Source organism: Passer montanus, unplaced genomic scaffold (assembly GCF_014805655.1).
Source record: "Passer montanus isolate IOZ18808 unplaced genomic scaffold, ASM1480565v1 scaffold34, whole genome shotgun sequence".
NCBI lineage: Eukaryota > Metazoa > Chordata > Aves > Passeriformes > Passeridae > Passer > Passer montanus.
The window spans coordinates 2,231,796-2,244,649 of NW_024368152.1; the positions used below are offsets into that span (position 1 = coordinate 2,231,796).

At 37.5% G+C, this 12,854-nt stretch overlaps 1 protein-coding gene across 5 annotated transcripts in view; it reads right to left on the reverse strand.

The window, feature by feature from the left end:
• Positions 1-12,854, reverse strand: part of ARHGEF10 (Rho guanine nucleotide exchange factor 10) — a 110,816-nt gene that overhangs the window by 33,207 nt on the left and 64,755 nt on the right. For all 5 annotated transcript variants that reach the window (XM_039715604.1, XM_039715607.1, XM_039715606.1 and 2 more), the window contains 4 exons: positions 4,064-4,179; positions 2,557-2,684; positions 1,791-1,891; positions 757-878 (listed from right to left, as the gene is read on the reverse strand). In XM_039715604.1, the coding sequence (XP_039571538.1) occupies positions 757-878; positions 1,791-1,891; positions 2,557-2,684; positions 4,064-4,179 (467 nt within the window). The remainder of the gene's footprint in view (positions 1-756; positions 879-1,790; positions 1,892-2,556; positions 2,685-4,063; positions 4,180-12,854) is intronic.

A 12,854-nucleotide genomic window follows, 5' to 3' on the forward strand; every position in this document is an offset into this window, starting at 1 on the left:
ACACATACACAATTTAGTTTCCATTACTCTTTTTGCATAAGACTTACTGACTGCTGGCCAATAAGAAATCCTACTGGTACACTGAAAAAAACAGCATCCAGCACTCTTCCCTTTCATCTGTTGAAATATGAAAATAAGTACAATACCTGGTTTGGTATTGTACTTATTTTCATCATCAAAGTCAGTAGTTAATAAGGCTTCAAATGGACACATTGCTTTAGTAAATGAACCATTAAGACAATGTCTATATAATTGTTCAGAATATGACATTTTACATAAGATTCCACATAACATAATTTTTTAAAAAAATATTTTAAAAATATTATTCTCTGTGCACTGATAAAAATCAGAAATTTGAGGAGGATTTAGCATAGTTACACCAGGAAAGGACAGCTTTCATGGAGATCAGATTCCTGCTCTTGTAAGCTTTAGGTTACTTCTAAGCCCCAAACACACACTTGGAAATCTCAAGATGAACTAAGAATTCCCAAAAGTTCTGTTTACACCGAGTGATTAATTTACATATGAAAGTGAATGTCATACTATGTAAAAATAAACATTATGCTCATTAGGGCCTCAAAGATTGCAGCATTTTTCATTTCTGTGACTCTTCTGGACCTTTAATTGCTAATGGTCTTAAACCAAAGTAGTCACAATAGATGTGAACTAATAGATGTATTTACAATATGGTATTCTTTAGAAAATTATATCACACAAGAAAACCTAATTGTAATCTCATATAAAAATTCCATTCACCTTGAACTCCTGTTGCTTGGCCACCATCACTGGCATGTGTCTAACAAGAAGAGGATGTTTTTCTTTTTTGATTTGATTCCCATCATCTTCTATGCAGAACCAACCTAAGAGGTTATCCTCTGCTGTAATGGAAAGAGCAAACAATAAACACTCCACAATTCTCTCACTGAATAATCACTTCCATCTTTCCACAGGAACAGAAAAGAATTCTGTCAGGATGAGTCAATACATATCAGGCTGTTCTTTTTCCATAGATGCATACATGACAATATAAAACTATGAGCAAAAATTCAATTGAGTAGATTACATACATACTGATAATGCAAAAAAGAACATCTTATATTAGCAAAATGTTAAGGGGAGTCTCTTAATGATCTTGTAAATTGAATATTGAAAGAGGAAAAGACATATCAAACCTCTCCTTAAGACTCTAGGAAATCTGTTTGTTAAACAGCATTTCTCTGCCTGTTTAAGAAACATCACTACCAACTGCCAGTTATCATAATCAAAAGGATCCTGCTGCTGGAATGATGGAAACACCCATTCTCTCTTCTTTTTTGTTACTTTGCTTGTCTTCTGTGAGACATCACAAAAGCACTCTACTTTGACCATGTGCTGGTGAAAGTTAATGTTTCTCAACTTAGGCATTGAAAAGTCCAAGTATCTTTGGAAACCTATCCCCTTGTGCAAACACAGGAAAAAAAATAACATCACAAGACAGCATATTTTTTTATTGCTCTGACTTAGAGACTATTTGTGTTGATTTAGATGCAACAATTAGTAATGAATACCAGACTTCATTAAAATACTGTTGAAAATATATTCTTTCATAATAAGTGCCTGTTTTATCTACAATGCTATTACTTTGTAGTGATACACAATCACTACTATTTACTGTATTGCAGTTTTAAACATCTACAGACAATTTTCACTGAAAAAGGAAAATCATTATCCAAAAAAGAAAAATAAATATATTACACTGTACATTGAGGGCTATTTTAACTTTTTAGGAAACTTGATTAACTAGGAATTACCAAGGGCCAGTTTAGCCATTTGTAAATTGTTGATCCAAGACTGTTTGATGGCAGGGGTAAATGTATTGAACACAGCTGTAAAGAAAGTTGGCCGCCCAGACCTGTAGTACAGGAAAAAAAAAAAACAAAAAAACAACACTATAAATGTGATGGTTATGAATACAGCCATGGCTAAAAATGTTGAGCAAGATGAAATTTCATTATTTTCTAATACTCAGACAAAGACTCAGCTCTGATTTCAGTGTGCAGGCTATGATACACGATATGTCCATCTTCCTATACTTTACACAAAATGATTTGAGAGGAACTGGAGCAGGAACACAACAGTGACTGTTCCCTATTAGCTGCCACTGCCAGGGTTCCTCTCTTGCTTCTTACATCCAGAATCCTGGGCTGAGGAACAGGAGAAAAGCTACAGCACTGCTCTGGAACATTAAATCTGGGCTGAGGAACAGGAGAAAAGCTACAGAGCTGCTCTGGAACATTAAAGCTGGGCTGAGGAACAGGAGAAAAGCTACAGAGCTGCTCTGGAACATTAAAGCTGGGCTGAGGAACAGGAGAAAAGCTACAGCACTGCTCTGGAACACATTAAAGCTGCCGGCATTATGGCATAAGAGCAAAAACTCAGGGGCTTACTTATGGAAACAGAAGGGAGGGAAGAGCTACAGATTCCCAAATCCTCACTAGTACATATACCTATACACTAGTATCTATACCTAATACACAAACCAATTTACAAAGTTTTGTAATCAAGATTTCTACTGACTTGTCCTGCTTTCCTGGGAGTTGCAGCTGAATTCTACAGCGATCTGCTGCTCTGATTTCATCTTCTTTTTTCAAAATCAGTTTTTGTAAACCTGAGGTCCAGTCATGGGCTACAGATTGGTTTAAATTCTGAAAAATGAAAAAAACTAAGATTCAACACCAGCCTATCTGCCTGTTGCAAACAGTATAATAAGGTGATTCCTGCATATAACAAACAATGAAACATGGGCTTCAATTAGACTACATTTCCATCATGGATAATTTAGCCATACTTGTAAACACAGTTTGAGCCAAAACGTTTACAGAGGCATCATGAAAAATGTGTTGTCTAAATCTGTTTAAGATGCTGAAACAATAACTGCAAGGTGAGTGTTCTGTTGCAGACACTAAAAGCCCACCTGAATGTACAAAGCACCAAGACTAACAAGTACACAGAGGTACACAAACTTTCCACCATCAGAATTCTATGACAACTTAAGTGTTTTTCAAAAATCAAGAAGCTAACCTCATTCCTCTAAATAAATTCTTTTAATGATCTTACATACATCTACCCTGAAACAATGACTGAATTTTAAGTTTGCAAAGCGTAGTTGGCTCTGACTGTCAGTGCATGCAGAAAGGTTTATTATATGGTGATGGGTGGATGTCTTATTGTATATCTGTGCTATGCATATTCCCAATTATGCAGATGAAATTCACCTTCTTATACTTGTGAAGCTTTTTCCAAAAGCACTGTTTCCATAAACTTCATCCAGAGTATATATTTTCACAAAATTCTATGTTTTATTTAATACCTTTACTCTGAAGCCAAGATATGTCAAGAGAAACTCAGCTTTTATACATTCATACATATACACACATTTGTAACCTGTGGTGGCAGGTAGGAGTTAAAAACTACATGTAACCACATATAAAACACATTAAAAAATCAAGCAAAAAAGTAATTGTTTGAAGTCTCAAGGCTTCATTTGGTGTTAAGTACTATATTTGTTTGCCAGAATGTAAGCTAAATCAAAGGGATGTGAACAAAGCTAAAGCAAAATAGTTTCGAAATTCTTCTGAAAATCCTTTTATATTTTGTGATTTATACTCAGTTTTAAGTACAGTTTCCCCCCACAAAAGCCAGGATTATGAGCTTGGATGGGGATCAAGAGCTTCCTCCAAACAACCATCCTCCTACTACCATGTCCAACTGCAAGAATCCAATTTCTTAACATCAAAATGTAATTCTGTTTCCATATAAGCTTATCAGCTACTCAACAAATGAAGACACTTGTAGTTTCCACCTACACTTAAAAACAATAAAGAAAAGGAAGATTAGAAGGACAGCTGTAATCTATTTATTACACTTAACAGTAAATGCTGTTAACTGAAGATAATACTAGAGGTAAACATTATTCCACTTTTTGCAGAGAGAACTAAAGAATGCCTTGCACAAACCCGAGGGGGAGGCCATTATACAATTTACAAGAACAGACTTGAAAAATAAATCCAGCTTTGTTTATTACCTGATAGTTTCCTTTAAGGCTGCTTATTAATTGGCTAATTTGACCAAGTACATTCAAGTCATGTAAAAGGTTCTGCAGATCATGGTACAGTTGCCCTGGTCCCATATAGAGCTTGTCTGAAATGAATAAAACCATAACGTTATACATAACAAAATACGCAATTTTCAGTTGAACAGGGAAAGTATCACAAGTACAATATAAACTTATATCTTAAAATCAGAGTGGTTTATTTCTTTGCACGTACAGGCATTTACTTTTGCATTTACTTTTGCATTTACATTTACTTTTACAACATCTTATTGCCTTTATAGCTACAAACAAGATTCAAGTTGCTCATCTTGTATGATGGAGAGCACTATCTACAGTTTTAATATCCCACACTAGAATTGTAACAAATATCAAAGCTTCGCTGGCCCCAAAAATCTCTTGCTGCCATGGAAGTTTTGTTTAGCACCAAACATCAGACTTGCTGTAACACATTAATGCAAACATCTTTCCTGGAGGTTGTTTTTGGTTACATGACAAGCAAAAACACTTTTCTGTAGCTTTTTCTGCGATGGTTTAAAATTCAAAATTTGCTTTATTGATTGTGAGACAGTTCTGGGTCATATATCTATATCCTAACTCTAACACAAGCTTGCAATTTCACTGAACCACTTGAAATTTTACTGCAATCATGCTTAAGTCAAAAAAGAACTGTCCAAAAATCAGCAGCAAATCTGAACAGGAGCAGAAATCTTTTATGCTAACAATTAAAAAGTACAAGGGCTTATAAGGGAACAGTAACTCTGAAAAACACATTGATTACTAGGATAAGGTTTCCATTTAAATGCACAAAGCTTGCAAACCCCTGCTAATATACTCTGACTACTATGATGCTAGGAGTGGAATGGTTATGTAATTCCTTTGGAAACAACACTCACTGTCCCATTAAAAAATCCACCCTGACTCACACAGAGTCAGCATGTTTCCCTTCAGCTGAATGACAGGAACAGGACTGGATTATCTTGCCAGGAAACTCCTGCAGATTCTTTAGCCCACAGAGTGTAGTATCCAAACTATGGATCCTTCAACATTAGCACAGCTTTGGATGCCAGTCTGTGGGCAGCAAGCACTCCTGGATCAGAAGGGTTTCACTGGTGTAGTGGCAAGAGCAGGATCTGTTCAGAACAGTGCTGGCTGCTGGCTCTGCAGACAGCTGAGGAGCAGGGGCACGAGCTGTGCCACCTGCTCTGGCTGCAGGGCAGAGCGCTGGGCACAGCCCCGGTGCCACACTCACACTGCTGGCACCTCCACTCCCCCAGCCTGCTGCAGGGCCAGGGGACAAAACACAGACCAAACACAAAGCCTTCCAAATAGCCTAAGTCCGAGTAAATATTAAAAATAAACACGCATGAAACAATTCCACTTAAATCATTAGTATATTTTTAGTTAGGTATCAAAATAACTATCTTCTAAAGACATTTTCCTGTTTGCAGGCATCATACAGATGGAGGCCACCACAACGTTTTTATTTAATGTAATTCATTATGTAATGTAATTAATATACAATGTAATTACATTATATATAATATAATTCATATGGAAGTCTGCCTTAAACCCTGAAAAGCATAAAAATTCAAGTCTCAAAGAAAATATTAATGGCTACTTTATTTAGTTCTCCATTTCACTGCAGGAAAGTGCAACATAAACCTGAAATATTACACATTCCCATAAAATTCCAAATTTTTATCTGGCCCTTAAATCTTCTGGTAAATTGGATCAATAAAATTATTTCTGTGCATTGCACTTGAGCACCAGACAGGGAATGACTGCCCTTTACTACTGTTTACCACCCAGATAATAGATGTGATTATCATCCCCTTCTTTTCCTGCTCTGAATACTAATTAAAAGAACAATCTACCCTTTCTTACCCTCAAAAACAAATTAGTCCATAAGAAAAGATAATTACATTTATTGTACACCATGAAAAGAAACAACTCCAAAGTAGATCTAAGAAAAAGAATTTTGAAATTATGGTCAGTTGAGTATGTTTGCAGTTCTGCTTAAAAAAAAATTAAACACTTTTCTTGAACTGCAGATTCCATACTTTCATTAAGCTGCATTTTCACATTCTTCAACCCAAATACTTGAAAAATCACTCTTCTCTCTTTGTATCTAACTTCTGACAGCTTACACCTTTTTCCTTGCTAATATCCACAACAACTGTAATTTGTTAAGTACCAGAACCACTAGTTCCTAGATGCATCAAATTTTGATTTTTATGGGGCTACTTGCAAAGAAAGGTGCAGATCAGTATTAACAGGAAATCTGTTGAAATCTAGCTAAAAGCCACGACAGTGTGTCTGGCGCTGTAAACAACACAAATGATATCATTCTTGCTCCAAATTTCTCTAAAAAAAAGATAACTTCTGCAAAAAAAAATTATACTGAACAGAAATAATTGTTTGATTAGCTGAATTTTTGGCAGAAGTCCAGTCACCTGGCATTTACAAACTCCACTACTAACCAAACCAAACATCTGCCATGAAAAAATTACTTCAAGTCTTTTTGAAATTTAGCTTTGTGGATTTGAACCAAGACAAAACTTAGAACAATCAGGCTGTGAAAAGCTGAGTCTGTGAGGCTTCACTTGTACAGGACAGATATTTTCACCCAAGCAAACTTCAGTATTCTTAAATTATAAAAGCCAGGGTCACAGCCAGGGTAGCTTGAAAAAGACAGTTCACAGACATTTTGTTTATTATTGTTTGGAGACATTAATGCAACATATACCAAGAAGCATCCAGGCAAGTCCTAGATGCTGCAGGACTTTATGCCAGTCTTCAACTGAGGTCATAAAGAAAGCTTTAACTGCCTACACAGATGGGCTTGCCCTGGGCAGTACATATACATCCAGCCCGATAATCTTCTTCTTGAAGCTTCATATAATCTTACAAATATCTTTGTTCCAGCCTTGGAAATAAGGCATAAATCTTGAATTCCATTCAGTAATTGTCACCTGAGTCTCTTTTGTCTGCATCATGCATATTTTATAAGATATTAATAAGTCAAGATAAAAGGATGCAATATGAATGTCAAAGCAAATAAACTAATCTGGCATCTGAAAGGCTGTCACACAGAAAAACCAAACAAAAGCAATTTTAGGCTCATTCATTAAAAGATCACATTCTTAGTACAGGAAAGGAAGCACAAAATCAAAATCGTAAATAATTAATGATAGCCTGCTTCCATCCTCTGATGTTCTAGAAAGAAGAAACAGCCAACTTAAGAAATTTTAATAGCTAAGGACTAGGTCAATAGGCATCACTAATTTCAGCCTTTCACCGAGGTCCTTAGTGGGCACAAACTGGCACAGAAAATAAGGCTTCAGAAATCAACAATGATGTAGATTCATCAGAAGCAAGTTCTCCAAAAAGTGATCACTTGGATTGTGTCTGGAAAATAGTTGCAAGTTATAGCAACTTTATCTCTGAACTGGGTCCTGTAAGGGTTACTCACAATGCCTTTTGAAATAGAACTGGCTTCTCAGTGGTTAACCAAACACTGACTACCAGCTGACCTGAGAATCGTCTGATGGAAGGATTTTCTTGAGTGGAGGAGGTGGGGGAGAACACTACTCTGTTCATCAGATGTTTCTCAGTTCACAGCCACAGACTGGCTGCTTCAGCCCACATGTTCCCTGACCATTCAATTGCTGGCTATTTTGGGGTGGGTGTTCACTCCTTCTTTTATCCATAGAGAGTGCACTGAAAAACTCTTGGCGTCACTCCAAAGCAGATACATAGTCGGTTTCTTTTGTACTGTGAAATGTTTCACAAATGATAAAGACATTTCCTTCTCTTTCCAAGCCACTCTTGTTAATTATCAATCTCTAAAACAACTTCTTTTTCCTATGGGGAAAAAACCCCTTCACGGTTTAGAGAAGGCTCTCCCCAGCTCCACACATCCTACGTGCCACAGAGTGTGCCTGGGCAGGAGAGAAGGCAGCGTGCTGTAACCAATAATACATATGTGGCTTCAAAGGCAACTTTTTTGCATTCCACCTACAGATCAAGGGTGAAATCTTGGCCACATGTAATCTAGCAAGAATCTTTTTCACCAACTCCTTTGTTGCTAAGATTTTGCCAGAGGAATTTGTGCCTCCCTGCAACAGGCAAGTTTACTGCCAACAACCAGTAATTCTTGCAAGCTACTCAATTCCTTGCTCAGCATAACAATGAAATACACTCAAGGTTAAAAAAGAAAACAAAACCACAACTTGGTTTAGAGGGAAGAAAGGAGGTTAAAGTTTAAATTGATTTTGCTGCTATGTAAAACTGGGGAGAAGATTTGCTTTTTGTAACAATTTCTTCTTAGGCCAAGATACATTTGAGTATAAGACAAAATATTATTTTACCTGCTTGTTTCCCAGTATTACTCTCAGCACCACAGCTTCAAACTCATCCATTTTGCCTGGTATGAAACAATTTTTTTTAATTGAAACAGGAGCAATTCTGATTTATACCCAGGCATTTTCAAAGCCTGCAGGAAACTCCCTGGGTGTGGTTAAAGTCAGTTTAATTTGGCTCAGACAAAAGAAGAATTAGGAAGGTTGTGAATAAATATACACATGCTAGAGAAGTGTCTGTGTGCTAGTGCCTGGACAGAGGGGAGGATTCCCACCTCTGACAGAGGGCTGCATTGCTGGGGAGCAGCCACAGCTCCCTCCTTGCACAACAGCAGCTGCTTGAATAGGTGCTGGCACAGCAGCTGCTCCCTTGGGATTGTTGTACATCCAGCTCCCCTAAATTTTCAATTTCCACTTCAAGCATATTGGTTATCATAATCCTGAACTGCTCACACCCTATCCTTCCTTTCTAAGAATTACAAAGGGACACATTTATTTTCTATGATGATTTGTTACCTGTAAACATTTTCTACAAGCTCTTGCTGTGTGTTCTGATTCTCATTTGTGAATTAATTTTATCACAGATTTATGCTACCAAAGACAGAGTAGATGCAATAACCCATAATTTGAACATCTATTTCTGGGCAAGCAAACACAATGGCTCAGCTGGTCCCATCCCATACTGAACTCCTGTTTATTCCCAATTAGAAGGATTTTCTTCAAGTAATACGATTATATAAATCCAAATGTCACACAAATTAAATAAAAGCCTCAGTCAATATACTTTCAATATTGCAACTATTTTTGCAAACATTTCTGTACTGTCCATCATGTTGAAATGAAATACTGTTAATAGACAGACGGATGGGTGTCTCTTTTACTGCAAAGTAACTAATACAGACAACATCTGCTGTGAGTATAATCATTGTACTGACCTTTTCTCCACAGAGTTCAGAACCACAATACATCAATATAAATTGCTTTTGGAAAAGCTATACTGAAATGAAGTGAAAACTACTGCATCATGAAAATTCAAGATTCCTTATAAAGATTCCTTTGCTTCTGAGAGACACATAGCCCTGAAGTCAGGCAAGTGTTGCACAGAAGGGAAGATCATGATGCTCAAATGCAAAAATCACAACTGAATCTGAGAAAGACTCTTTGCCTGACTACAGTTCCAGTGTTACTGAGGGGTAACACAAAATTAATGACACTCTTGAAGAACATGCCAGATTTGAAGACCACTCTGAAAGGTTGGTATATCCCAAATTTGACTTGCCATTTGCAATCTGGCCTTCGAGGCTGAGCACATTTGTATTGCTTCCTCCCACTGAGCCATCTGTGTGCATCTAGGCAGCACACTGAAACGTCGAATGGTATGAAAGGAAGAGATTTGGGAAAGTTTCAATCCTCATATAGAGCATAAAAATCACCTGGGATGGGGGAAGAAGTTACATATGTGGGAGGTAACTTTAAAAGCTGCTGTGTCTGAGGAAGGCATATCAAACTGATACTTGTATAGTATTACACACTTGGAACAAACAATAAAAAAACAGGCCCTTACACAACATTTCAATCATTTAAACCAGAGAAGCTTGCACAGTCTTCTGGAAAACAAAGCATTGTGATACTAGTTGAAATCTTGATCAGTTCATAATAAACCAGACAGATATCATGAGATTGTTAACCTATTTATGTTAAATTATGATGATGCAGCAGTAATATATTTAAAACCATTTAACTGTAGACAGAACTGTTCAATTCTTCAAATCTGTCTTTGATTGTCCTAGAAAAGTTATTTTTTTTTCCTGAAGTAATAATAAGCAGACAGCATCCTACTGCTTAATTTATAATGCCCACCATTAGAAAGGAGAAGAATGGAGACTGTGAAAGACAAGGTTGTATCTGAAGTAAAATAATTTCCTGTACACTGAAGACCTTGATAATTAATACAAAGAAGGAAAAGCAGAAAGGTTATTAATAAGGCCCCAGCTTCAATCACTGCAGTTGAGGATTCTTCCTCTATACTTGGTACTGAATCCTGTTCCTATAGATACACTGGTATGCAAAACACACCACTGCTTTACAGCTGCTCAGTGGAAGAGAACTTATCAAAGTGACAAACAACATTCTCCTTTCACAGCTCTAGTGGAACTACTTTTCTCAGTACAAACAGAAAAGGAAATCTTTATGTGCTATTTTATATGGAAGCTATCTATTTCAGCAACAAATAAACAGAGTTGGCAAAAAGATTGTGAATCTTGGAAATACACCAATTCATTTAACAGTTCATACTGATGTTATGTAAACGTGTTTCCTTTGCAAACTCCCTTGTCCCAGAACACCTAGCTTTCGCTAGAAGGCTGGTGATGAGGGCCCCCTTCTGTGCTAAAACTGTATCTTTCACAGAACCTGACACATCCAAGCACCTGTTATACACCAAAGGCACATCCATACCTCTGATATACATCCTCCCCAGAAAGTCTGTATGAGTGCTGAAGCCAGTAACAAAGCAGATGAGGTTTTCAGATGTTGAACTACCAACTTCCTGCAGGCTGTGTTATGCAAGCAAAGTCCCTGACAGCACCCACATCACCACCCACCTCATATTTGTGTCTTCACTTGCTTACTCATGCTCTTGCTGTTTCCACACATGCATCAGAGAAGCACATGGGCAGGTTCAGTTTTCTTGTTTCTCCTTTATGAGAGTTTTTGAACAGCCAATTGGAATTTGACTAAAATAGCAATAAAAAAAAAGTTGTCCAAAATCCTGGCTTATGATCTAAACAAGTCCACGGGTCAATTTAAAGTTCATCACAGAAAAGCAGACTTTCTGCCCTCCCCTGGTTTGCTTCTTCATGTTAAATCCAACTCATGATCTCCACAGCTGCATTCAGCCAAAAAATCTGAGCCACCATAAGTCAAGTAGATCTCCTGATATTATACCACACGCTCAGGCCCAAACTAAGTTTTTGAGTGGCATCAGTCTCCAGGTTTGGAAATTTAAGCAAATGGGAAGTCAGGAATGATGTCAGAGAACAAGGCAGCCATGAACAAAAAGCTGGTATGTGCAGCTACTCGCACGTATCTTTGCAGTACAACCTTAACTTAGGCTTAGTAACCTAGCATGGAAAGAAGCAGCACAAGCATACACAGAATATTAGGTGATAAGCAATAAACCCCTCAAGCTTACTAGAATGCAAACTATTCAGTTCAGACATGGTGTAAGCAAGCAGTAGGCAAGCAAGGACTCTCCATCATCAACCACCATGAAGAGCTTTATCATAAACATGAAATGACACTGTTTAGTCTAATCATACTTTAATCATGTAAGCATCTAAACATAATTTATGTTCTTAATTATTGAAATTTATAATCTGAGTCTCTCAAACTAATGTATTAAATTAACTATTCTCACTGCCATGCAAGACAGGGAAGTTCTTCAGGTCCTAATCACAGAACCAAATACCACACAACACCCAGTACACAGAGTAGAGCTGGGAAACAAACCTCACAAGTCTCAACTCTGACAAAGTATTTTTAACATACTTTACTTCACTGTCAGTTGCTAATGCCTTTCTCTCAACTGGTAATTACATGAATGCTGAGACGTGTCTTTTTCATTGAACCAGATCCAACACTGAAGAAATATGTTGCATAAAAATGACCATCTAACCACAAAACTGCTTATTCACATATCTTGAGGAATAGCAAAATAAAATCAACAGCTTGCAACTGCAGGTAGTGAGTAAGGTATTGAATTCATAGTGCTATACCATTTGTGAATAAAATTATATAAAAGAATGCAAAACCACCAAGGAAATGTAAAGCCTCGGAGATAGTGAGAAGTAGTTCATACATTGAGAGCATGGCTTCAAGATTATATTAAGCTCCAGCTAATCCTGACTGCACCGGGCATTTCAGATATAAAAGGCCATACATATTTTTCCTTCTGACAGCTGTACTGTGGCAGAGATTAAAGAGCAGAGAACATGACGGAGAAACATTGGAGCCCTAATATCCTCACTAGAGTGGACCCCACAGCCCAGCTCCTCAATGTCACACTAACTGGGACAATGATCAGAGGTCTTCCTGGACTATGTACTGACTGCAGTTCCTGGCTCTGTTCCCAAGAGGAAGAGAAATACTGTCAACAAAGACTTGAAAGTGAAAAAACAGAAGTGCCATGGTCCTTTCTCTCACAAGGCCCAAAGAGGAAGGCTGAGGACAGCATGGACCTGGAAGCCCCTGCCCTCCTAAGGAGGGAGAGGGGTCACACAGGACCTCTGGGATGCACCTGCATGGACACAAAGGGTCAGGGAGAAACTGGGTACAAAAAGACAAACACTGATATAAACAGGCAAGGAAAGGCATTGAAACAGTGAAAGTACTGCAGGGTC